At 38.6% G+C, this 27668-nt stretch overlaps 1 protein-coding gene across 1 annotated transcript; it reads left to right on the plus strand.

The window, feature by feature from the left end:
* LAD1 (ladinin 1) lies at window positions 1-27328 on the plus strand. The gene is made up of 10 exons (XM_034414225.3): window positions 1-530; window positions 13376-13522; window positions 16216-16795; window positions 18135-18287; window positions 19416-19459; window positions 22179-22251; window positions 22480-22614; window positions 23771-23860; window positions 24842-24919; window positions 26217-27328. The coding sequence occupies exons 1-9, from the start codon at window positions 493-495 to the stop codon at window positions 24878-24880; spliced, it is 1299 nt and encodes a 432-aa protein (XP_034270116.1). The 5' UTR covers window positions 1-492; the 3' UTR covers window positions 24881-24919; window positions 26217-27328.
* Window positions 27329-27668: the final 340 nt, after the last annotated feature.

Consider the following 27668-nt stretch of genomic DNA (forward strand, 5'->3'; position numbering starts at 1 on the left):
ACTTCTGCCTATACAGTCGTGGCAGGAAAAACAGGTTCTATGCAGGGAGTTGCCCCCGAAAATCCAGGGCGCCTGGGCCCGAAAGCGCAGCTAAATTCAAATCCGTCCCCAGTCCGGGCACAAAAGAATGGCTGCCTTTGTGCGCAGGCTGGGTCACGTCCCACCCTCGCAGGGTGCCTTTTGCAAGGTGCTGCTAATAGACAAATTACAGTTCCAGCCTGTCAAGGTAGATAAGAGACCATGTGATGCAGGCAACCTAGCAGTAGACGGGTGGCATCGCAGGGTAAAGGTGCGCTGCGAGGCGCAGAAGGAAGCAAAGGAGGGAGTGAACTAGCCAGCCAGCCAGCCAGCCAGCATCTCTTGCCAGGGGGGCTTCTTGCTGCTGCCCGGGAGCCCAGCAGAGTTCTCCCTGGAAAAGGAAAAGCAGTCAATCGGTAGACAAGATCAGCATCCGCCACGGTCCAAGCCCGTCGGAGAGAGACAGCAAGCAGCATGTCCTTCAACCGAAAGAACTGGTCCGCGCTGTCCAGGTGGGTTTGAAGCAGCTTCCTCCTCTCCCCCCCACTCGCCCGGCTCTGGAGGGAGACGGAGGGCGTCGCGGCGGGCCCAGAAGCCTCCCCCAACTTTGTTCCTTGGTGCCAACTTTCAGGACTGCGAGCGCCCTTAGGACTGATTCCAAGCGCGCTACGCCTGTTGGGAGTTGTAGTACTTTCTACCATTGGTCTATTCCAGATCTAGGAGAGAATGCTTTTTAAAACTGCTCTTTACTAGGAGAGGAAAAGTAAAACCTTGAGGGGTGCCTTAGCTTTTCTTTTTTTCCCCCCCGGAACTCTTGTGCGACTCCTTGGATGTGCCCAAAGGCTGCGGTCGTCTCTGGGGGATGATGGGGGTTCCTTGAGGCTGGTTCACGTGAACCCATCTGGGGATTGTTCCCCCCCCCTTCCCGGGAGCGGCAACTCCCTGTGGGAACAGACTACAACGAACAGGGCAGGGTTGCAAAACGGAATTCATTAGCTGGCTTAACATATATTGATCAATTAAGAAGGCGATCCTATGTAATAGAGGAGCAGCTAGATTTCTTTCGAAGGTCTAACCTTGCAAAGTGCGGATGCCCGATGCTAGCTCGCTCGTCGTCTTTAGGATGATGCAAAAGAGTTTCCGCCGACCTCGTTTTACAGCCCCTCCTCAAATATATCCAGTATTAAAAGGCTGATTATTTAGTTAGCTAATAGTGCAACTTGGTTTCATTGATTTCAGTGTACTTTCATGCAACAGTTTTTCTCCAGTTCTGATGCCCTCCGGATTTGGTGGAAACTGCAAGTGTCCAGATTTTGATAACAGCAGTTTCATTACATCTGGAAGATACCAGGTTGAGAAGACCTCTCAGCCTTGTAGAACAAACTCGTTGTTGTTTGGGTGCTTGCTATATTTTGAAATAATGTGAGGAGATAGAGATTTCTTCTATCGTTGCTGGTTAGGTAATTATCACTTATCCTTATGGTAGCCTGAGCATGAGAACCAGTGTGTTGGCTGAAAAATACTTGGGAGCTTGGGAAAAATAATGGCAACTTTGTGATTTTGCAGTATTACAATTTTAATAAAATGAATGCCTCTGTGATGGCTCATTCACACATCTCATATCACATTATGTTAGAGATAGGAAGTGGTATAGTGACTAGATCTTATTTAGGGTTGTACAACAATTCCACATGACTATGTTTTTAGGAATAGCAATTTAACTTTATCACAATATGGATCGATGCAGTGAGCAACGAAAGAGGTAGGCTGAACATGAAAGGAGAGGAAGCATTGGAAGCACAATACTCTTTGACAGCTATTCGGGGCTTGTCTTACTTAGCTTGAAACTGGAGAACTCAGGCAAGTTGCCCAGGGCCACTTAAAACATGTCTAAAGAGAAAGGCTTTTTTTTGGTCTCCTGCCTTCAGCATGTTAGCTTGGGAAAAGGTCTTTCCCTTAAAAGTTAATATGAGAAGATAAACTTTTGCTGGTATCATACAGCAGTTTATGGACACAACAATACTTTATTAGTGTCCCAGCATTTGTGTCCTTTTGAGATGACACCCAAAGGCCTTGAACAAACATTTGATTCTCAAGGAAAGCACCTAGAATGGTCTCTCCTGGGAGATCACATTCCAATCCATTGATTGTTGTCTAATTTCACAATTCTTTGAAGAATGAACTTGGAAGCACTTTGCAAATCCCCATCCCCTGAACCATACCAGATTTATTTGACCCCATATTAATATTTGTTTTCCATGGAAGCTAACCAATGGGTTTCATGATGGAATCAACTGCACACTTTGATTCTTGCTCTCTAAATGACCTGAATATAGATTTCCACATACTGGAAACCTATACATTCCCAGTGTTCTCCAACAGCTCTAGTACATGTTTTTATTTTAAGTTTGGGCTAATAATTACTCATGATGGTTACAAATGCTAATTTCTGATGGTTGATTTGCTCCCACCAGTATCAGTGGCACTGCATATTTTGTCTTAAAGAAACGACTATGATTAACATCTATTTGAAATCTTCATTTTTATACCAGATATTTAGGAAGCTCATACATTATTCTACTGTCATTATATTGTAGTAATTAATGCTTTCAGTATTACTGGTTTGCATTTATTGGCACATCAGCAAAATATATGCTATTATCATAACTACAAGGATTGTGTAATTTTTCTGTTTGCTTGTTATATTTCCTTGACTACTGTCTTCCTTCAAAGACATTGTAGGGTATAATATTTAGGAGGAAATACTTGACATATTTGATAAGGGACTCTTGGTGTGATAGAATACAAATATAGCAGGATCTGCCTTGCTTGATATTCTAGACATACTGAAATTACAAATGAGATTCTTTCAGAATTGTTTGGAAAAGTTGGTAGATACAACATTAGTAGATACTTTGTTGGTAGTGAATAAAAGCTATTTCTCTGCTGCAAAAAATAAAAACAACCAACCAAGCAAGCAATGAAAACCTACTAAATTTGATGAAAATTCAAAGGCAACTATGGATAGTGAATAGAGTATATATTTCTAATTATTATTAGCTTGTTTGAGGTGTGGAACTAGATATACTGATTGGGCCAAGATAAGGAATATTTGCCAACATTCACTGATCTTTGGGGTTGGGGTAAGAAATGATGAAGTTTTACATTGTTTTTAGTACTATTGTCATCACATGCTCTCTTCTATCACTTTATGATCATTTCTATTAGAAGGAATCTCTTAATCTTTGTCAATGACTGTAGTTGAGGCAGAATCCCACTTTCTTGGCTGCCCTTTCAAATTTTAAAATGTGCTATTTTCAAACAAGCATGAAATTAAATATGCATTTCTCTGTATTTTTACTCCCCCCCCCCATTTTGATTAAACAGTAAAGGAATTTATTAAATTTCTGAAAAGAGCTATATAAATCTACATTACTTTTGCCATTACCCCCACCCTCCAAAATCCTATAACATAGAGATCAGTTTCATATGATTAATCAGACGGTAAGCAGAGGAACTGATTTGCAAGCAAAATTCAGTTGTGTTTTGATGATGTCAACATTAGAGTAACATTAGTTAATAAGGCTTAATATAATTTATCCACATTTAATTAATTTCATTGAATGGCAGAATATTTTGCTAGTTTGGAATAGATCTGAAATGAATAATTGTGATTAAAGTATACATAAAATATTTAAAATTTTCTTTAAGTATCTTAGCCTATTTGCATAGTCTGCTTTCCTATAGCTACTTATATATCTCTACCATCTATGTCTGTCTAGATATCATTGTTGAACTATTGAACTGGAAGTTGCTTTGGTGATTTCTCCTTTATTCTCTTTTGGAAACCATGAAGGCATTAATCATTTTCCTGTCAAAATCAATATTCCCCCAAAGTTGAGCTTATCTTCTGTAACTATATGAGCATAAACATGTACATTTCTTAACAATAACATGGACATGATTTGTTATTGCCTTCTGAGATTGTCTTCAACTTGTCTCTAGCTTATTTATGCCTCGTATCTCCTGGTGATCTCCCATCCAAGTAGGTCCAGTTCCAATTCTGTTAAAGTATTGGGGGATCAGCCAAAAATGTCTAGGCACTGTTACCTGCTTCCTATTACTCATTTCTTCTGGTCATTCATTTTTTAATAATCTTTTTTATAATGTAAAATTGTATTAAGGATTGAAATTGATATTACAATAGTAAAGTTATTGTTCATGCTATTTCTTGCCAGAACATTGCCTTCCATGGAATTCCGACACTTCTTGTTCCTTGATGATTAAATGTAAAGGAATGACATAATATAAAGCCCCGTGGAATTTCAATTAAGAAATGACTTAGACTGCCCTTATTTTTCCAGGAACTGTAGGGCTGGTATTATCTGCATACAGGGTAGGGCAGCCTTTTTTTTTAAAGGGGTTGTCATGCTGCTGGATAGAAATTCTGGGAGTTGTACCAGGTTAAAATTGGTTGGTTTAGTCTGATGCATGCAATAAACTGATATGTAAGATAGACTGTAGCCCTATCTTTCGCATAAGATGATGTTGGTAGAGAAATGCTACTTTTCAAGGTTTTTCAATGCAACGATCATTTATATTGTTATTGTGTATGTTAGAAAGGGAGTGGAGGCATAAAAGAGAGACAAGTTAAAGCTTGTGAGGAAAAACTGTTTAATGCAAGAAGAAAGAGAATTTTCAGGTATCATGGTTTGTGATTCAGTAACTTATCAGAATTCTAGAAATAATACTGTAGATCATAATGAAGATCTAGTGAATGAACAGGCCAGAGAGCAGCAGGAGTCCTAAAACTTCCCATCATTACATAGCATCTGGGCTGCATAGTTGCACATGATGGACCACAGGCTTCCTTACTGTGTATTCCCTCCATATTTAAGAATCTATCCCTATTCATGTACTAGCTTATGCAAAACTGTACTTTCAGCCATCTTTTCTGGACATACAGTTCCTCTTTTTGGTAACATAGGAGTGTAGCCATCATTTATGCAAATTGTATTTGTATAAATACAAATTTATTGTTGTATTTTTCTTTTAACGAATTGGTTTTTATTTAAAAGTTGCCCAGAGTTATTTCAGATGGTGTGTAAATTAAATGAATGAATAAAATATCACATTCCCCACTCTGTTGATTGAGTGCTGTTCTGATCCTTAAAAAAAATGGAATCCTTCCCCCTGAATTTTGCCAGGAACTGGTGAAGGCTTGGAGCGAGGTGTGCTTTAGAAATAACTGCATATTTTAGATGGCTGGCATCCGTGCCATCGGTGGTCTTTGTCCTTGATGGAAATCTGCATTTTGCAGAGTCAGTGTCTTGAACTGTTCTTCTGGTTGCAATCTTTGGAAATGCACTAAAAGGAGCAGTCAAGGCGAAACATGGTATGTAAGAAGAGGGACAAGCAAGAGGCCTCTCTTAAAATGCCAGGTGCTTGTCCTGGCATCAAACAGTGCTTTGGAAGAAATGAAAAGAGCAGCCATGTGTGAGTGGTTCAATATTTGTTATTCCTGCACAAAGTCTCAGGTTTAATCTGTAGCAACTACAGGCAGAGATGAGAGGTTAAACAATACAGACTACACTGAATTAGGTAGCTCCAAGATGCTAATAACTTCTGTTATTTCCAAAGTTTCATATCCCATCTTCTCAATTTAATACTTAGTAAACATTTTTCTCTTTTCATGTCCTCATTTTTACAGAAAAGTGTTTTCTTTCTAAGCCCTTGTTATTATTGCCACATGTGTCCACTATCCCCATCCCTATAGCAGGTCATGTTTTCAAAAATGAAAACTAGAAAATGTTATCATTTGCTACAGTAATTCATTTGTCTTCTCTCTTAACAATTTAGCTTCAGCCTGGTAGTTAAGATTACAAATAGTAGTTGCTTAAGATTACCAATGAGTCCTTGTTTCATAGGTCTTTGATCTTTGGACCACACAAGATTATTATTTATGTAATTCATCACTTCTAATATTATTGATTTCTACAGTGTTTTAATCAAGAAATTTGCTTAGTTATTGTAAACTATTCTAATTCTTTCTTCTTTCTTAAATAAGCACGACAATTTATTTGTAAGTGAGCAAAAGCACCAAGACAATAGTCTATGTGCAACTTGTCTGATACAAATTCAGTGAAATGAAGAATTATTGCCATGAGTATCACTGAAACAATGGTGTGTGTGTGTATATGTATGTATATATGTATGTGTATGTGTATGTGTGTATGTGTGTGTGTGTGTGTGTGTGTGTGTGTGTGTATATATATATATATATATATATATATATATATATATATATATATATATATATATATATATATATATATATATATATATATATATATATATATTTCTTTTGATTCATAGGTATAAATGTGCGATATTTTTGCAATCAGGGTTTTTTCCTATGTTGAAAGATGTTAAAATGGCCATGGTGGGATGAAATCTCTATTCATCGCTTTCAGGCTTGTCAGACATGTCTGACAAGCCTGAAAGCGATGAATAGAGATTTCATCCCACCATGGCCATTTTAACATCTTTCAACATAGGAAAAAACCCTGATTGCAAAAATATCGCACATTTATACCTATGAATCAAAAGAAATAAATATTTGACCTCTACAGGGAGGAGTCACAAAATATGGGTGTGTCTGGCTGAAGAGGTCTAAAAAGGCCGAAATAGTGCTATCCCAGTCTCCCATAAGTCACAGAAGAAACAACATAAAATGTCTGACAAGCCTGAAAGCGATGAATAGAGATTTCATCCCACCATGGCCATTTTAACATCTTTCAACATAGGAAAAAACCCTGATTGCAAAAATATCGCATATATATATATATATCTGGAACGAGCTCCCCCCGGAGATACGGAGGATCCCAGATCTGCGCACCTTCCGTCACGCGCTTAAGACTTTTTTATTTCATCAAGCTGGCCTGGCCTAAATCTTCTCCCCTTTTTAAATGTAATTTTTAATTTGTTTTAAATTATGGGGTATTTTAAATTCAGCCAAATTATTTAATTCATTTTTAATTTATTTTAAATTTTTTGTATTTATGTGTTTTATCTTGTGGCTGTTCACCGCCTTGAGTCCTTCGGGAGAAGGGCGGTATAGAAATTTAATAAAATAAAATAAAATAAAATAAAATAAAATTAATAAAATAAAAGCCTCTGATGATCAGGCAACTCAGCTGGGATCGTCAGAGGCTTTTAAAAGCATTTTTTTTCCTGCAACCTCTTTGGCCGAAGAGGTTGTAGGGAAAAATGCCTTTAAAAGCCTCTGACGATCCCAGCTGAGCCGCGCAATCTTCAGAGGCTATTTTTTTTTTCTTTTAAAAGCATTTTTTCGGCCGAAGAGGTTGTAGAAAAAATGCTTTTAAAAATTTAAAAAAAACAGCCTCTGAAGATTGCGCGGCTCAGCTGGGCATGGGGGGGGGCAGGAATTTTTGCTACCGGTTACCCGCTGCCATCGCTACCAGATCGGGCGATCTGGTCCGAACCGCCGGTTCAGATACACACACACACACACACACACACACACACACACACACACCCCATATATAACCATATATACCATATATAACAGGGATTTCAGCATAATTTCAAAAGCCCATATGGGGCCGGGGAAAGGTGTGGAAGGAGAAGGAAGAGAGGAAGGAAGAAAAAAATGTCTTTATAGGGAGAAAGGAGGGGTGGTAGAAAAACAAAGAGAAAGGGCGGTGACCTCTCTTTTGTTGGTAATGGCATCAACCTCTGGCTTCAGGCACAGCTTCCACTAGTTATGTCCCTTGTGTTAAAAAAAGATTCCCTATTATGGAACTTAATATCCTTTGGAGAATTAATGAGCTGTGACTATTTGTGGAATAGCATTGCAATTCTTTAGCAATAATTAATGAACATTTCCTAATCACCAAGGGAATATGTACATAGGAAAAAAAGAAATCTATATTAGAGTATTTTGTTCTTCCTATTAATTAGTTGGATGTTTTATGAAACAGAACTGAATGCTATTTTAGCCTTGATAGAAGGCTAAAATTGCATTTCAGCAGAATTGCAATTTTCAGTAGAATTTTGTCAACTAGCCAATGTGCACGCTTTTGCTATGGTAGAACTGTAGAAGGTTAAGCTGCAGAGTAGTCTACATATATGGTGTGTGTGTACATGAGAATGAGGAAAAAAAAGAAGTAGAGAAAAATGAGATAGATGGGTGTATCTACTCCACCACTTACTTTTGCAGTTCCTGGAGGAACTAATGCAGCCCTCCTCCCTAATCAGGCTACATTTTGGTATGTATGTAATATTTGTAAGTGGTACTTGACAACATAGACAGCTGTCAGAATAACCAGTTGAATGCATGAATTTTCTGAGCTGAGGGCTTAGCAATCAGGTGAGCAGGCAGAGGATGAAATAAATCTTGTGCGCAGAAAACCCAAGTCAAATGAAACTGATCAGCAGCAGCTCTCCAAAGCTTCAGACAAAGTTATTTCAGCCCTTCTGGGTGATACTGAACATTGAACTAGGATCTTCTGTATGCAAAATATGCCACTTGCTCTGCTAAAGAGGGTTTTTGGATGAATTTCTAAACTCTCCTAGTTGCTTAACATGAATGCATAGCCTGCTTTTTTCCCCACCCAATTCCAGTCCAGGTGTATTTATGTGATTAAGGAACTGCTATTTTGGTGGCTGGTTGGAGATTTGGGAAGATACATTTTAATTTGGGAAGGCTACCATAGTGAAGGAGCTGTGTGGGATGGGAGTAAGAAATGCAGCACTCCTCCACATTAATCAGCCTGAATGATTTCATCAGGTTACCTTGTGAAAGGAAGGAAGGAAGGAAAGAGGGAAGGAAGGAAAACTCCAGATGGAAATTAATAGTGTGGGTTGTGTGATACATCTTCATTTTTACAACAGCTATAATAAGTGTGATATATTAATTTTCATAAAGGTGTCCCCTGTAAATATAAATATGATAATATAAAAGGATCTGGCTTTATTTAATATTCTTTTTTTTAAAAGGGTGGTGGGTAGAGAATAGGAGATATGCAAGCTGAAAGCTGAAGCTTCATTCATTCTGAGAAGGAACCTGCCACTTGCTGGGAGATGATTTATCCAAGATTATTCCGTGAAGAGGATAGACTTTGACCCAAAACTCCTCCCAAACCAAACTCATTTCACTGGAATCATATCAGCAGATGAGTTTGAAATGGAATTTGGGAAGCACCTAAAACATGTACAGGCATAGTTTACAAGCAGCAGATGTGTGGGCATATGCATAAACTTAGTTATGTGTGGATGGATTTTATGGATTGGTGGAGGTACACTCTGCTTGTGATTCTGTCACTTTCTTGTATCCAGAAAAAAGAAAGAAAAGCAAATGAAAGATCAACAGTCTTGTCCTGCTTGTTTTTGCTTTGATTTACTTAATTGCCCATCGTGGGAGGTGGATGCTTTTAATAATTATTAAGAAAGTATTAGGATTTTCACTCTTTGCTGGTGGAGGTCACAATACAAACCAGACTCTAACCAGACTCTAACCAGACTCTAACTCTGGTTTGTGGATTTATATAAATCCACAAACCAAAGGAAGGCAACATACAGTTTGGGTTAATCTAATTTAGTACTAGCTATTATTTTATGTGTTGCATTTATATTATATTTTTCAAAGAGATGTATTCAGACTTTCCTGGAAGTTTTATTAACCTAGCAAGTTTATGAGATAGTTTAGGCTGGGTGATAGCAACTGGCTTGGTTACTCTGTGAATTTCATGGCAAAGCAGGGACTCAAAACTGGATTTCTCCAGGATTATCCCCATTTGACCATCAGCAACTGAAATGTAAATTGATCACTACTATGCAAGAAATAATTGAGGACTATGAAATGTATGAGGACAAATGGTAAATCATTGGGGCTTCCTTACTTGTACTTAATCACAGTAGAAATGAGTACATGCCCTGGCCACGTCATTTTATATCATGTCCCCATGATGTTGCCTTCATCTCATCCATAATCCATGAATGATACAATATTAATTCATCCTTAGCTGTACCGGATCAAAAGTAGAATTGCCTTCCTCTTCCAGGACCATCCAAGGATAGTCTCAAATGCTGTTAACTCTGTTAGCCTTGGGAATCTCTTGTGATTGCAATGATTTGAAACAGAGGTATAGTAAGGATTGGCAATGGATGTGGTAAATTTTATTCCAGTACAGGTTTCTATCTTGTCAGTAAGTCGCCTATTGACTACTTAGTTCTGTATTATTAACATTAATGGTAGCAGCCATTACATTCCAAACAGCAGCATTCCCCTTCCCTACTTCAAATAGAATAGAATAGAATAGAATAGAATAGAATGGAATGGAATGGAATGGAATGGAATGGAATGGAACGGAACGGAACGGAACGGAACCGAACGGAACGGAACGGAACGGAACAGAACAGAACAGAACAGAACAGAACAGAACAGAACAGAATTCTGTTCCTTGTGTGTTTGAACACACAAGGAACTTGTGTTTGGTATATATGCTCTCAGTGTACATAAGGAGAATAAAATACATTTATCAAGAATAAAAAGATACAACATTTAGTGATAGTCAAGGTTACTAATAAGCTATCAAATCGTACTAGGAAACAAACAAACAAACAAACAAACAAACAAACAAACAAACAAACACCTGGGATTAAAATCTTCATAGAAACCATATATTTTAGCCCTGGGATCTATCTTTTATTAGTTGAATTGCTTGTAATTTTGAATACATGATGTTAGCTAACATTCAATGCCTCTGTTTTTTCTTAAGTGCTCTGCACAGTGCTAAGTCTTCTCAATTACCAAATAACAATTAAGAAGAAGAGCATGAGAACTTGCTTGAAGGACAGGAGAGGGAATGGCCTGATTGCTGACAGTGCAAACAGATGCCAATTAACCAACATGTTGCTTGATTTTAAGCATACATAAATGATGTAACAGGAATGCTATTTGTTGAACTTTGATTACTCAATCAGACTCCACGCTGATGTCAGTAGCCTAAGTGGTTTCTTATGTACAGCACTCTTACAAAGGTATTAAATGCAGATCTGCCTGTAGCAAGGTTTCTTTTAATCCAGGCGATGACAGAGAAAAGACGCCTGAGTATGAAAGAATATGTCAGAAAACAGTATCAAAAAATACAGCTGGGTTCTGTGCAATTTGGAGATCAAACTCTCTAACTGCAGGGATGGATAACTTAGTCAAGCCAGTAACACTGTCTTTCAGCTCAACATATCCAAGCATTACCTAGAATAATTTCAGTAGAATGTGGACAATGGGAAAAAAAAGGAGAACAAACAAAGGATAAGGTTATTTGAAACAATGGTAATCAGTTTGATCAGATCATGACATCACACTAGTAAGGCAATACAGTACTTGAAAAATAGGATTATTGTAAAGGAGGGTGGGGCTGTCTTTTGTTGATTCAAAAATAATGAAAGAGGAAAATCTATGAGTCATAAATGACAGAGAACCTCAAGTATATTGAGAGCAGGTCAGTGCCATGTCTTGGATTGCCACCAGCAGTGCTAATATGATTTAAAGTTCCGTGCCAGAGGTTTCAACATGCCTTTTTCCCCTCCCTTCAAAATATTTCTCCTATGTCTATCCCCTTTGATTCTGCATTTATATAGCCATTTCTTTGATTGAAAAACATAATGGTTAAACTTTTTACTGAAAGTAAAAATGCAGAGGAATATCTGCTGTGATAATTATTAACTAGCAACCTTGTGATAGCAATCCCTGAATGGCAACTTTCATGAATGCCAAGAAACTGGGCAGCTCCAATGCCATGGATTAGAGCTGGAACTTCATCAGAGACAGAAGAGCTACCAAACAAATCAAAAACATGGACTGCTTTCACACTGCTGCCACAGTATCAGATGTGCTTATGAAGTCAAGTGATGCCCATGCTCAGGTTAGCTTTGCTTTGCCTTCCTTCCCTCCCTTTCTGTAGGTGACTGAAGAATAAGCTTCTGCCATACAGTATTGCTGTAAGAAATCTACGCGATGTCATTATCATGGTTTTCCTGGGACTAACATGTCAGACCACTGACAGTGTGCTAACACATAAACAAGAAGAGCAGGAAATGCTTCTAAAGTCCCATCCATACATGGAGGTATTGCAATACCTTCCCATTAAGAAAATCATCAGATGGGAGTATGCTCTGAGACAACATGTTTGAGATATTTAGTATTATTTGCTTTATGGTAATTGTGAGTCAGATACCCAGCAAAATATGAGAATTTGGGGGTAGGTTGGTGAAATATGAGATAAAGAGTAGGTGTATGTCTTCTGCTGTAGCCAGTGGCATCTGATTAGGCCTGGTTTGGTGGAGAAAATCAAGTCTAGGCAGCAGATGAAGTTGGTTCAAAGAGATGGAATCTAATAAAAGCATTGCAGCTGCAACAGACTAAATCAAGAAAATTGTCCTCAGAGGTAAAGGACAAAGAAAACCAGAATTATGGATCATTCCAAGTAAGCTTCTTACCTATTGTAAGAACAATAGGAGCAATCCAACTGAAGTTTTATGCTGAAAGCCACAATTGGTAGTATGATCAGCTCTACCCTTTCTGAAGAATCTGATTGCAGTATTAAAAGTTACTCCTCTGATTTCTCAGTCTAAGACATCTGTGAGGCTGGAAAAATGGAGGCTTTTGGTAGGGGCTCATCCTTGAACTCATAGGATGACAACAACGCAGTATCCTCATCCTGGATGAATATAGGATTCTTCATTTTCAGTCATCTCCTGCACCAGTTCTGTTGCACTTCAGAAAGCTGGTATCACAACAGTATATGGCGGGGCTTAGCTATTCTAAATTATTCATACCTCCTGATTTCCTTCCTTGTAGTTATGGTTCTTTAAACTGATGTACAATTTCCTTATACAAAGAAGCCTTGGCACAGGTTTAAAAATGACGTTCTCTATTTAAAGGAACAATTTCAAATGCATACAGAAGATAAACAGGTATTAGAACAGATACTTACTGGAGAAAATTCAAGTAATATATGTAATATATATGTGTAATATATGATTATTGGCCTTGGTATCTTCTTCTCTGATATTTTAGATGGAAACAAACATAAACCTCAATGTACTTTTACATCAAGACTTTTAAAAATAGTCCCTGTGATTGGAGGAAAGTCCTGAAAGACTATCAGTTCATCTTATTTCAGATACATATGGGCTCTGAATGAGTTTAGTGTCAATGTTGCATAGTTGCATGAAGTGTGATAAAAATCATTCTGTTCTGATAGCCTCTTTTCTTCCTATACTGATTACTAACACTTTTCTTGTCCCCCCCCCCCAATTTTTCCCCCTCCAGCCTGGCTCAACAATGGTCTGTTGAGGATGGAGAGGAGCAGGAAAGAGAGCGCAGGCGAAGACATAGGCAACTGAGTTCCACCTCTGAAACAAAGGAGGAGGAACCCTCCAGCACAGCACAGAATATGACCCGTCAGACATCAAACAGGTATTGGTATTTGTAGGTTGGGATGTTATGGAGCAGACTTATTTGCTTGTGCAAATTGCTTGGAAATTGAAGCCAGTTCTCATGATTTTGAAAAGAGACAATGACTTTCCGTTTGTTTGACCTAATATTATTTTACGAAGAACAGGGATTGAGATTTAGGGAGATAGGTATAGATTAAATGGAACCAGATGATGCTTTGGACCTAAAACTCCACCTACCCCATAAGAAAACTAGAATTCATGTTTCCATATCTTCTCCCTTTTCTAACCCTACAGCAGAGGTGGGTTTCAGCAGGTTCTGACCAGTTCTGGAGAACTGGTAGCGGAAATTTTGAATAGTTTGGAGAACCAGTAAATACCACCTCTGATTGGCCCCGCCCCCATCTATTCTCTGCCTCCCAAGTCCCAGCTGATCGGGAGGAAATGGGAATTTTGCAGTATCCTTCCCCTGCCATGCCCACCAAGCCATGCCACGCCTACCAAGCCACGCCCACAGAACTGGCAGTAAAAAATTTTGAAACCCACCACTGCCCTACATGCCTCTTCAAAATTGTGAGTTCCTTTATGGAATAATGTGTATATGTACAGAGAGGTGAAGACAGAATGGAAATTGACAAAATTTCTTTACCTTTCATGAATGGAGGAGTAACTCAAGATTCCAATCTATATTTATAGATAATTGGGAAGGAATATAGAGAATGTATATATTAATGCAGGACAGGATTATTTGATCTTTTTTCTGTTCTATGATGCCATACCAATTAAGATTATTATATTGAGTACAGAATAGATTGTCTAACTCAGAATAGTTGCTGCTGGTTGTTGGTGACTATTAAGGATTTTCAATACGAAACTTTCCAATTGTATGTATGTATATATGTATGTATGTATGTATGTATGTATGTATTTAATTAGTTAGTTATGGCTCGCCTGCCAAATTCATAGTATATGAAGAAAACTCAGAAATTTCACAGTAATATTTGCCAGATCAGAGGGGGATAAATAGAGACCGTAGTTCTTTTTAAACAGTTCACAAAGTAATTAGAGATCTCTTTCAGTTTTTCACAATCCTTAAAACACTCCACACTCGGCTTTTTTGCAGCAAAATATCTTTTCTTCTTCAGCACTTTTTAGAATGATGGTTATAATGTATACTTCAGGAGGTGCAGAGAAGAGGCTTCTAGAGTGCCTGTGCATTGCTTTTTAAAAGGTGAAGAAAATGATAAGAAATGTCTTGGTGCCATGTGCATTTTAAAAATGAAATATGAACCTCATTTGCCTCATTCTAGTTATTGTTTTTATGAAGCAGTATTAGTTAGGGTTTGTTCCAATTAGAATACATTCCATCATGACTCTGGAAGGAGATAAATTCCCTGGTCACTTTCAACAGCACCTTTTTCATTCCAATCGTGGACCTTCATTTTGCATTTCTCTTTCCATGATGTGTACAGTACATGCAAGCTGTCTACATAGAAGACATAGACAGCAACATTTCTGTACCAAACTTTGAAAACAAAATCTGAATTGTCATAATCTAGAACTTAGAACATAAAACAACAGAGTTGGAAGGGACCTTGGAGGTCTTCTAGGCCAACCCCCTGCTCAAGCAGGAGACCCTATATTATTTCAGACAAATGGTTGTTCAGTGTCTTTTTGAAAGCCTCCAGTGATGGAGCATCCACAACTTCTGAAGGCAAGCTATTCCATTGGTTAATTACTCTCGCCATTAAGAAATTTCTTCTTAGTTCTAGATTGCTTTTCTCCTTGGTTAGTTTCCAACCATTGTTTCTTGCCTTGCCTTTGGTGCTTTGGAAAATAGTTTGACCCCTCATCTTTGTAGAAGAACCTCAGATATTGGAACAGTGCTATCATGTCCTTCCTAGTCCTTCTTTTCATTAGACTAGACCAGTGATGGCGAACCTATGGCATGCATGCTGGAAGTGGCACACAGAGCCATATCTCCAGGCATGCCAGCTGTCGCCCAGCTTGCCTTTCCAGGTTTCAGCACCAGTTGGTCTTCACTCACATATGTGCCAGAAACCGGAAGACTAGGTGACTGGTGCACACATGCACATGCTGGAAACTGGAAGCTCAGCTTCCCGGTGTGCACACGTGTGTTGGGGAACTGCTCTTCCGGTTTCTGGCATGCTTGCATGTGTGCACCAGGGAGTTGCTCCTCTGGTTCCCAGTGCTCCTCCATGCACATGCTCCTGTTTTGGCACTCGGTGCCGAAAAGGCTCACAAACACTGGACTAGACATTCCTGTAAATGTTTTTCATATGTTTTAGCCTCCAGCTCCCTAATCATTTTTTTTTTGCTCTTTTCTGCACTCTTTCTAGAGTCTCAACAACTTTTTTGTATTGTGACCAGAACTGGATGCAGTAGTCCAAGTGTGGTCTTACTAAGACTTTGTAAAGCGGTACTGGAACTTCATGTGATCTTGACTCTATCTCTCTATTAATTTAATCTCTATTAATCTTTGTTATATAAAAGTAGCTGCTTCAAATTTCCAAAACAATCAAGTCATATGAATACAATCCTACCTCTATTACAGCCCTGAAGGACCTATGAAATTATTTATAACCTGGTTTGTAAATCTCATTCCTGTGTAAACCGTGTGAATCATGAATTCTTCTAAAATTTAACCTGTAGTGCCATCTAGCGCTGCTCATACGTTTCCTTCTTTTTTCCAAGGGTTGATAATTCCTTAGAGGCAAAGCTGCTTAACTTGGAAAATGCAGCACTGAAAAATGAGAAGACTGAACCAGTTTCAATAAATAAACTGGAAGGCAGGAGAGTGAGGAGGAGAGCAGAGTTTTTAAATAATATAAAACAAGAGAAGAAAATACTAGTGAGTACTAAGAAATTTGAAAAGGAACCTCCTGAAGAGAATCCTACATCTCCTCCAGAATCATCCAAAGAAGAGGGAAGAGCAGAAAAATGTGAAACCCTAACTCAGCAAAAGGAAGAAGAAGAAAGCCATCAAATCCAGAGTCAGAAAAAAGAGGAGATCATACTGGAGCAACATGAAGCCTTGAAGCATGAGAAGGACCTCAAAACGGATGAGGATCAGGTCTTCAGCGAGGAGGAGAAGGTCCCGAGCATATGTGAATCTCAGAGACTGGCTGTGACCCAGAATGAGGTGGCTTCCCAGGAGCCTCAACGAATTTTTTGCGAACGCAAAAGCATCAGCCGGCTTGAGGTGAAAATTCAGCCAAGAGCTAGAAAGTTTACTGATCCTGCTGTAGCCACACCTGCTTCTGAGGCACCACAGGTACTTAGTCTTGATATTTTATGAGGACAGAGAAAGTTTGATGAAAAGTTAATTGGGCAAAGATGCAAATTAGATATGGAGTAAATTGACTACATGGAGTTATTACTCATCAAAGTTGGCAGCGTCATTCAGCAGCAGGGTTAAAGGATCAAGAAATAGCTGAGCAGACATGGCCTAAGGCTGGATTAAGTAAGAGAAAGAGCATCTTAAATTCACAAGAAGCTTTCCTATTACCCCTACGTTAGAGAAATCCAATCTAAAAATCTTGTAAGTTTTTTCATTAAAAGGTTATCACCTGAGGATGCTGAAAGGATGTCAGATATTATCAAAATCTCATATTTGGGTTTTGGAGATAATGACAAGATTATTGATTTTGCCATGAAGTTGCCATAGATTAAGATTGTGCAAGGATGCTCAGGATCAGAAAAAACAGTCTATTGGTTTAAGAGATAGCAAAAGTCAAATTATCCAGTCTGTTATTAGTGGATGTTTATTTAATACAGTTAATCATTAATCTTAATTATATTTAGAAAGATCCAGGTAACAGTGTTATTCTCTGCTGCTCATAGGATAAAATTATAATACACAATTTAGCAATACATATAATAAAATAACAATTTTGGGAGGTTTGTAAAAGCCTAAAAAAGCTTTAAAGAGTATGGAAGTATTTTACAGACGTGCTAAAATATACCTCCTCCCACCCAAGGCTACAACTCCTTTTTGGAAAACCATTTCACAGCCTTTTCACGTTGCAATGTTGAAGTTGTTTTGCCTTTTTGTTGCTTTCATAATTTACAATTATTTTCATTTATTCTTTTTATATATATAGCCTAGCCCTTATGTTCTATACCGTACTGGATTTACATATTCTATATTTTGCAATGAAACCTTAGTAGATACAACTTTTTCTCAGAAAACCTAGAAGAGGTAATCAGACCATTTGTTAAATGTGTTGTGGATGTAAATAGATGTGCTCAGTAGTATAATAGGTCTTACAGAGTTCAAAAGGATTTATTTCCAATTTTTACAAAAAATATTTGTGGTGGAACAGCCACACGGTGGCGCAGTAGTTAGAGTGCAATACTGCAGGCTACTTCTACTGACTGCCGGCTGCCTGCAATTTGGCAGTTCAAATCTCACCAGGCTCAAGGTTGACTCAACCTTCCATCCTTCTCAGGTGAGTAAAATGAGGATCCAAATAGTTGGGGGCAATATGCTGACTCTGTAAACTGCTTAGATAGGACTGTAAACCACTGAAAAGTGGTATATAAGTCTAAGTGCTATTGCTATTTTCTCAGTCCTCCACCTTGTGTTTCCTTGGTTCATGTTTTTCTTTCAGGTCGCCGAAAAAACTATTCCCAAATCAAATGCTAAAACTATAAGGTCTCCCTCTGGTCAAGAAGGTTTTGATGCCCCTATATTAATTTCTGAACCGCGGATTACCTATAGTAGCTCATTCAATCGTATCAGTCCAAGGACTATTTCATTCCGGGTAAGGATTTATTACAAATTATGAAAAGGTCCCTTATTTAAAAATGAAATCTAGGCCCTATGGCAATGACACAAGCAATATTCTACTTGCACAAAGGCAATGAGGCTACACGACTACCACTACAATAATTTTTTATATATGAAGTGCAGATAATTGCAGAGAGTAAGGTTGCCCAACCTTTGTACTGTATGTCTATAGGCTAATCTTTGACCTTCCAAAATATAGTATATATAACCAAGGGAAAATTGATTTTGATTGTATTTAAAATCTACATTTAAACTTAAAAGAAAGCTAAATACAACCAACATGATTATTCCCAAGGCCAACTTCAAATAAGCATACTTTGGGAACAATTTTTAGGACAATATGGGGTCACTACTCAAAATTATGGGTGTCCACTTATGCGCTGCTGTTGTAGGAAAAAACTTACATGTACACTCTCATGCAATTGGAAACTTCCCAGTTCCACTGCTCCCCGGTTCTGGAAATCAGGCATGTTGGTCAGGGGTGGGTTCTACTTACCTTTACTACAAGTTCACATCGCGCTTGTGCACTCTTCTGCGCATGCGCAGATCATCTGTGATGACGTCTGGGTCATGGGCGGAGCCTCCTGCCAGTTTTATTACCAGTTCTTGTGAACCGGTACGAACTGGGGGCAACCCACCGCTAATGTTGGTGCTGAGTAGCCATATAGTGTTGGGGATAGGATCAGTGGTATAACTCTCATCTTCCTTCATAGGAGCTGAGGTTAGGAAGATCTCTTCATGGGGGTAGAATGTGAAATGTGGGAGCCAAGTAATATTGTCCAAATCAGAAAACCGGAAGACTTTCAGTCCATTCTTAATATTTAAGAGCTTTTTAATCTTTTGAAATATTTACCAAAGAAGGCCATTTCAACATCCAATCCATACCTATCCTTTTGCACATGATGTTGTGATCCTGTTATGATGTGACTTCCCTGTACACATTTACTCTTTGCAGCTAAGGTTTCCCCTGCACCCTGCAACAGAGTCTTTTCAGTTGGGGTTTGGGTGGGAGAAATAATACTTGCTAAAATTTCCCTTTATTCCCCATAATTATTGAACATGCAAAAACCTGATTCTTGCTCTCTATTTCTTCTGCTTCTAGGTTGTTCCCAGGAAAGAAAGGCAAGAAGATGTATTAAGCAGAAGGTAAGGACATACTAATACAGCACTGCAATTCCTTTGTAGAGTTTGCATTCTTGCCCCATCTTTGTGGTAGAACAGGGATGTCAAACTCAAGGCCTGGGGTCCGGATTTGGCCCGTGGGGTATTTAGATCTGGCCCACGGGGCTGCTCTGGAAACAGAGAAGGACCAGCCAGTGGTGCTTCTGCCAGTGAAAACGGGCTCCCAAGCTCCATTTTTGGCTGCCACGGTCTCCTGCAACTCTGCCAGTGAAAACAGAGCTTGGGAGGGGTCCCGAGCTCCGTTTTCACTGGCAGAGAGTTGCAGGAGGCCGTGGCAGCCAAAAATGGAGCTCGGGAACCTGTTTTCACTGGCAGAGTGCTTGGGCCCCCACAGGCACCCCCGACAGGAGTGACATAGAGCTGGCCACGCCCACCTTGGCCCCTCCACCCTGGCCCCCCAAGGTCAAACACAACCCTGATGCGGCCCTCAATGAAATCGAGTTTGACATCCCTGCGATAGAAGGACAGCAACAGAATGGCAACAGAGATCTATGTGCTTCAATTGAAAATGTTTTGTTACTTTTACTGTTTAATTTTAATTTTGTTTTGTTTAAAGGAAGAGGCTTCTGGATTTGTAACATGCCCAAATATTCTTTAGCACACACATTATGCTTCTTTTACAAGTTTTAAGAGCTGCACTTATTGTATAGGCCACTGGAGGCAGAATCTGCTGTAACTTGGCCTGTAAAATTCCTGTAGGCTCTATTGCAGTTTTTATTTAAAACTTCTGATCAAAGGAAATTCAGTCAAATCAAATCCTCAGATCAATTCAGCCGTTTGATGGACTTTTATCTATCTGCATTTGGGCATTTTATAAACTCAGTACTTCAAGTCAGACTGGCAGTTATAATTGGATTAGATGTTTAGATTCAAAATTAAAATTACAATGGAATTTGCCGTAAAGATTTCTGTAGTAAGGTAGTACTTAGAACCTTCCTCCCACCCACACATATTCCCTTATATCAGTGCACACAGAATTTTGATATAAATAATGGGGTGATTTGGAATCTCATTCAGAGCAGAAATTATATACTGTTGATTTTGATGGCAAGCTTAAGTCCTACATTTTATAATGGATGACTGTGACAAGAACTCAGCTGTGTCCCGACTTTTATGTATTTATTCCAGTGGTGAAATCCAATTTTTTTTACTACCGGTTCTGTGGGCATGGCTTGGTGGACATGGCAGGGGAAGTATATTGCAAAATCTCCATTTCCACCCCACTTCAGGAGAAGGATACTGCAAAATCCTTCCCTCCCCACTCCTGGGGGAAGGATATTGCAAAATCTCCATTCCCACCCCATTCTGGGGCCAGCCAGAGGTGGTATTTGCCGGTTCTCCAAACTACTCAAAATTTCCGCTACCGGTTTTACAAACTACTCAAAATTTCGACAGGTTCGCTCCAGAACCTGTCAGAACCTGTTGGATTTCACCCCTGATTTATTCTCTTTATCTGCCTTGATCCACTTTGGAAGCAGCTAAATGTCCATCTTATGTTTCAAGATTCCTGTGAGAATATGCTTGCAAGCTGAATATTAAACAGTTGAGAACAGAGTATTTTATGATATGACTTGAAACAATACTAGGTTGCAGTTTCTCCATGGGAACTTCAAAATGTTAAGTTGCTGGGGATTCCATACCTGATGTTGTCTAGATGTGATGAACTAGATGTTCCATAGTTTCTAGCCTCTTTGAATGTTAAGCTTGTTTGAAGTTGTAGTCCATCATATCTGGAATGTCACATTTGAGCAGCAATTGGTCAGAACACCTGTTGTCAGGCTCTAGAGGTTCACAGTCAGCCTTGTAAGGTGAATATTCCCTGACCTCAGATAATGAACAGTAGGCTGAGGGAAAATGGAGATATGGATACATGAAATAATTGAAATACTGACAGATCACGATAGATTCAGGGCAGTGGTGAAATGTAAAATTTGTTACTACTGGTTCCGTGGGCGTGGCTTGGTGGGGGGGAATTGTGACTGGGTGGGCGTGGCCAACTTTTTTTTTTAACTTTTAAAAGCATTTTTTCTACAACCTTAAGAGGCTTTTAAAAGTATTTTTTTCTACAACCTCTTCGGCCGAAGAGGTTGCAGAAAAAATGCTTTTAAAAGCTTCTGATGATCCCAGCTGAGTTGCACGATCATCGGAGGTTTTTTTTTTTACCTTTAAAAGCATTTTTTCGGCCAAAGAGGTTGTAGAAAAAATGCTTTTAAAAATAAAAAAAAAGCCTCTGATGATCGCGTGGCTCAGCTGGGCATGGAGGAGGGGCAGGGATTTTTGCTACCAGTTCTCCAAACCACCCGCCGCCATCGCTACTGGATCAGGCGATCCGGTCCAAACCGGGAGCATTTCACCCCTGATTCAGGGGTATCTGCAGAAGGTGGTCAACAAAGTTAAGACGGTAATCATAACAGTTCAATTGAAGCTCTGCCTAGTTTTATCTGTATGATACATTTGTATTTTTAAAAAACAGGACAACATTTTATTGCAGCCATTGTGGCCATCCTTGTAAATTTATCAACTATACCCTGTAGACACCTCTGATTAGATTGCTTTGCAAGTTTAATCAGAACAACAAATGTTTATCTTGATGAATATTGTTCTCTGTGAATATTGTAAGAGCCACTGATACTTTCTGAGCCTTAGAAAATGAATGTTGATGTATTTGCATCTCCTTCACTAGTGCCAGTATGAGGCTTCCAGCAAGCACAGTCAAACTTGAGGAGAAGCTAGAGAGATATACATCTGCTGTCCAGGTAAATATGGCAATAGAAAATGTGGTTGTTCAGACATTTCTACATCTCCAAAATGAAATGAATAAAAGGAACAAATAAATATTTATCATGAAGAGTTCCTAGCCATACCTTATTGGTTTATATGTGGATTAAAAGCTCAAAGAAAGAGGAATATGTTTCATAATACTGTTATTATGTGAGAAAGAAATTGGTTCGGTCCTGATTGCCTGACTCTTGTCTTATTCCCAGAGGGCAGGATCCATTAAAGTGTCTTCACCTATTCGGAGAAACTTCCAACCAGCTTCAGAGGGTGTGGCCAGCAAACGTAGCATCTTTGAAGCCACTATTCCTGTTCAGAGTGAGCCTCCCACTCTTGTCCGTAAGGTAAAAACTGATCTTACCCAGAAACATATTGCTGGAAGGAATCAGATATCTAGGAAAGGTGTGGTCAGGTGAATTAGACAAGATTAGTTATTCAATGTAAAGATTAAGAACCGCAAGAAAAGAGGCCATTTTTAAAGTTGCCCACCATCAAGTCAATAAATAGATACTACTAGGATTCTAGCAACCATACTTGTAGGATGTTTTTACAAGAATCTTGAAAGCCGATTCAAAATCTTCACTCACTGTACAATTTTTAGGGCAAACATGGTCAGAGTGGTGGACAATATTCCGAGTCACTTTCTCAGTTTCTATTTTCCCATCTCTTACCCGAGGCCAGAACTAAATTCCTTCACACTGTCTTCTCCAATTCTGCTGTAATGAATTTCAATTTAAAATAAACTCAGTATTTTTAAATGTTCATCTCTCCATAAACGTTAGTAAATGTTCAAATAATTATGCAAGTTACATCCTTATGTGTCATTTTTTGCCTCTTGTTTTGGAGGCTACATAGATGCACTTCAGCTGAGGCCCTTCTGCTTGTAGACCAATGACTATTCCTATGATTTTTTAAAAAATAAATGATTAGGACTCTGGGTAAGCAATCTAAGCAGACTGGAACAAAATGCAGTATTTAGTTGCCAACTATCTACAGCAGAGTCTAGGGTTATCTGCGGGAAAGACAATAGAAATATTATTGTCATGCAAATAACTTGGAACATCAACACCAGGAGTGAAATTCAGAAAAGGGAGGATTATTTTATTTTCTTATTAGAGTATTGCATAAAATGTATTTGTACAATTTATCTCTGTGGTTTATCTGCTCTGGAGTGAACATAGAGCCTTTCTTTGCTAGGAAAGTAAAAAGCTGAATCTATTTAGAAATTTCTAAAACCATATTCTTAAAATCATGAGTTCTTAGTTATTGGTTAGGTCTTAGAACTCAAACAAGTTCTTTCTTGTTTGAAAGAACAAGAGAAAAATCTGCTGGCCTGTACTGATACCAGTTTGCCCGGGTATTTTTTAATTTACATTTTCATGTTTGCTAATGATCTGTCACATTGAACGAACCTTAAGCTTCTCAATAGTAGAAAGAGTAATAAGTTCTCTATTCTTCTCACTGTGTGATTGAGTATTCTTTCTATTCTCTTATGGTTAGGAAAGTTTGAGGATCCCAGGAGGAGTCTCATCCCGAATAAATCTCTGGATAAGTCGAACTCAGGAATCCAAAAAGAATGAAGGAGACAAGGTATGAGAAAGTCTTTAGCAAGCTAAGATTTAAGATAACTTTTACAGCCATTTTTTTTACTATGAACACACTGACCCACATTAAAAATCAAATTCTGTTGCCTGCTCTCAAGAGTTAAAGAACTAGAATACTATCCCATTATATTAGCTAGAGGACTACCAATTTACTCCAGCTCATTTCCAGCTCTTAAACAGGAAATCCCATAGAGGTAGTCCTCAACTTATGAACTTCTGTTAATAAGCAATGTCATTGTGAAGAGTTACTGCACTGTTTAGGAGCGGCAATCCTTGGTTGCCATTGTTAACCAAATCCCATAGTTGTTTGGCAAAGCAACCTCCTGCTGGGTTCCCACAACCGAATCAGTGGGGAAGCTAGCGGGAAGTTGCAAATCCCAGGCAGCTTGCAAGCAGAGAGGTAAGGCAGATAATTGTTTGCTGCCAGGTGGGGAGGGCATGAGGGAGAGTGCAAAGGTGTGAGGAAGATGTGGAAAAGTATGGGGAGGGTGCAAGGAAGTGTGCAATGGTGTGAGGGAGGCATGGAGAGGATCAGTGGGGGTATTTGAGGGAGTGAGGGATGTCAGGGAGGATACGGGTGCACGAGTGGCTGGCACAGGCACATCGAGAATGCAGAGTGACTGGGAGGAGGGTGTGTCCATGGGTCGATGAAACTTATCCCCATACCTTATGACCTTCTCCAGCAGCTGCCACATTACCTTTTTGGGGAAGCTGGTGCAGAAGGATGCAAATGATAAACATATGACTGTAGGGTGCTGCAACTGGTCATAAAATATGAACCAGTTAACAAGTACCCAGTCCACAAGGGTACTGGGGTGGCTGGAACTCCAAGAACAGGTTGTAAGCACTATTTGTTCTGCGCCATCATAATTTTGAACTGTCACTGAATAAATTAGAGACTACCTATATTAGCTCCGGTTATCTGCACAGGGAATCTTTTAAGAGACCATGTTTTAACTTTCTGCAGGACATTCAGAGAACTGGGAACACCATACAGGGGAGTTAGTTGGAAAACTGATCTGATGGTTTGTGAAGGAAATCCAAGGTAAGGATGAAAAGAGTTAGGAATTGACATAAAATGACTTGCCAGACATGTGACGAGTATGAAAGTGATTTGGCCTGAGTATATCTCAATATGTGCGCAAGTAATATCGAATCTGCTTCATGAACACTTTAGCTTATTATCATTACACTATTATCACTCTGTTAATAATGGACTACTAAACCAAGAGTCCCCAAGCTCTGGGAACAGACCACTAGTGGGTCTGGCCCATTGGGAACTGGGCCGCCAAAATGGCAAGCTTCATTTGTGCAGGTGCAGGATTTAGGTTGTGCATGCAAAACCATTCCCTCTTCACCTCTGAAATTGCCGAAGCTGGCACCACCAGTCTGTGAATCAAAAAGGCTGGGGACCTCTGGATTAAACAACAGTGAAATAAAATGTTAATTGGGTATTCTATGACTAGACATACATGGATTCATTAGAATTATCTTCTGCCCTGGAAAGCTAACACTTAAGATTTAGTCACCAAATGCTGAAACAGGAGTACAGTGGGATGAACTGATTGATGAAATTGGAATATGTTGTTGACACTGTATCTAGGTCCATATCTGATGATAACTTAAATACTAACCAAGTTAGTATTTGAAGCCTAAAATTATGTGGGCTCCCTTTTAGGTAGATTATTAGCCTGTATAAATTGTATTAAAAATATCTCCTTATTTTGTAAGCCATACTGAGTCCCGTAGAGTTATGTTATATAAAATCATAAATAAATAGAATTATTCAGAACAAATGTTTCATCTCTTTGTGATTGAACCAAAGGATATGAATCTCCTATTATTCTGATTCTGCCTTATAACAAAGGCTGTATTCTGATCTGCTTTCTCATTGTTCTTAGTGTAACACTACAAGAATTCCTATGGTCATTCCAGCACAGTGTTTAATGGTGGAGATTTGGAGGTTGAAAGAGTTGCCATTAATTCCTCAAATCTCTGCATGAGTGTCACTAATCTCTTACCTCAAGCAGTTGAGAAACCAGGCTAGCACACATTTGCTATAATTAATGTATGAACTTACCATTACTGAAAAGGGAGAATAGTGTTCTCAAGTTCACTAATATTTCTGTTATGAACATGTATCTAAAAATCCAATATGGTGTTGATTTTACAATTTCAGTTAGGAACTGGGAAACCCCAAATCACTATTCATTGTGAAGTCCACCGAATGACCTTCAGCTAAAAGATCTGAGTTTGTTTTGTATATTCAGATTCAAGGAGCATCCTTCCTTCTCCCTTGTGGAAAACTTTGTATTCATCAAATGTTTCCTTTTATTTTCTAGATGTAACCAGACAAGCTACTCTCAGGAAAATGTACCTCCATTGAAACAAAAGGCATGCATCTCTTGGAATTCTAGAATATCCCTCAGTTTATTGTTCTACACTTCTATAGAACTGACCACCTAGCAAAGATATCTATCAGCCAACAATGCCTACCGTGCCTTTTATTGAATGGGGCTCTTGATGACTTAAATGATTTGATGGATGGGAAAACTGACCTATGATAGAAAAACTATATTTCTATAATCCATTTTTATCTTTTTATTGATATATCATCCATCCTCATCATCCAAAATTAAGTTCTATTAGCAAATATGAAATACATATGGCTTCTTTACTGGATTATATTTCAGCTATGTTTCCACCATGATGAATACTTTAAGTTTGCACCAAGCAATTGCAATTGTTGCCTAAACGTAGCTTTGCCTGTTCTTGCTGATCTTATTATTATCTAATTATGTTAGTTGAATAAAAGAGGGATGTTTTAATGGGGAAATTGTGCTTAACCCTAAACTGGTTAGAGCCATCAAGAGGTTTGAAGCAGAAATGCTTTACCTGAATGCTGTAAGTAGTAGAAACTTACCTGAATGCTGTAATTTGCGTATTGTGTGGAAAAAGAAGGGTGCAATGTGCCTGAATATATGGATAAACTTGTTTTGGAAAAACCATGAAAAAAATAATGTTCTTCCCTCCCTAAAAAATTGCCAAGGAGTTATTTTGTATAGTAAAATGCATTCTATATTTAAAGAATATTTTTATAATATATATTTCTGTTTCAGCTCAGTCCTAGCTATTACTGAAACTCAGTAAGACTAATGGAAGAATTTTCATGTTTTCAACAAGATTTGCCAATCTATATACATCTATTTAGGTCTACTGCATTCAAAAGGTCTTATCCCCAGGTAAATGTACAATGGATTGCAACTAATGTCATGGCTAATTTTAACTGAATCAGGGCTATGGGTTGACTCCTGTCCTACCTATTAGCATGCCATAATTAAACAACTTAGAAGTCACCCATGCACACATATTACTTAAATTCAGTAGCGGGGATTGAATTTGACTTTCACTTTTCATAATAAACATCATAATAAATAACATTTGTTTCAATATACAGACTTTGCTTCCAATTGTATTCATCTGTTGTCTGATTTTTTTTTCCTGTTAAATCTGCTGACCAGACCCAATATCTAGCCTTGCATTTGATTTTGAGATCTTGCTGGACCCACTTTCACTCAGCCATCCAAGTGAAAATATGTTTCTCTAATGTCTATGGAGATTCTCAGTCATCCAGGTCATGGTTGTCCCAAAGGTGCTTTTTCAAGAGGCAACTGGACTTTCTGGTTTTCCTTTGAAGACATTTTGCTTCTCATCCAAGAAGCTTCTTCAGCTTTTTTTATTTAATGGTTCATAACAAACTGTTGCTCTAAGAACCTGACCCCTGGGCTAACTAT

This window comes from Pantherophis guttatus, chromosome 3, assembly GCF_059756535.1.
Source record: "Pantherophis guttatus breed Tessera chromosome 3, ASM5975653v1, whole genome shotgun sequence".
Lineage (NCBI taxonomy): Eukaryota > Metazoa > Chordata > Lepidosauria > Squamata > Colubridae > Pantherophis > Pantherophis guttatus.

Coding starts and splice junctions, on each gene's coding strand:
- LAD1 (XM_034414225.3), top strand. CDS start 493: ATGTCCTTCAACCGAAAGAACTGGTCCGCGCTGTCCAG. Junction 531..13,375: donor AACTGGTCCGCGCTGTCCAG/GTGGGTTTGAAG, acceptor TTCCCCCTCCAG/CCTGGCTCAACAATGGTCTG. Junction 23,861..24,841: donor AAAAGAATGAAGGAGACAAG/GTATGAGAAAGT, acceptor AACTTTCTGCAG/GACATTCAGAGAACTGGGAA.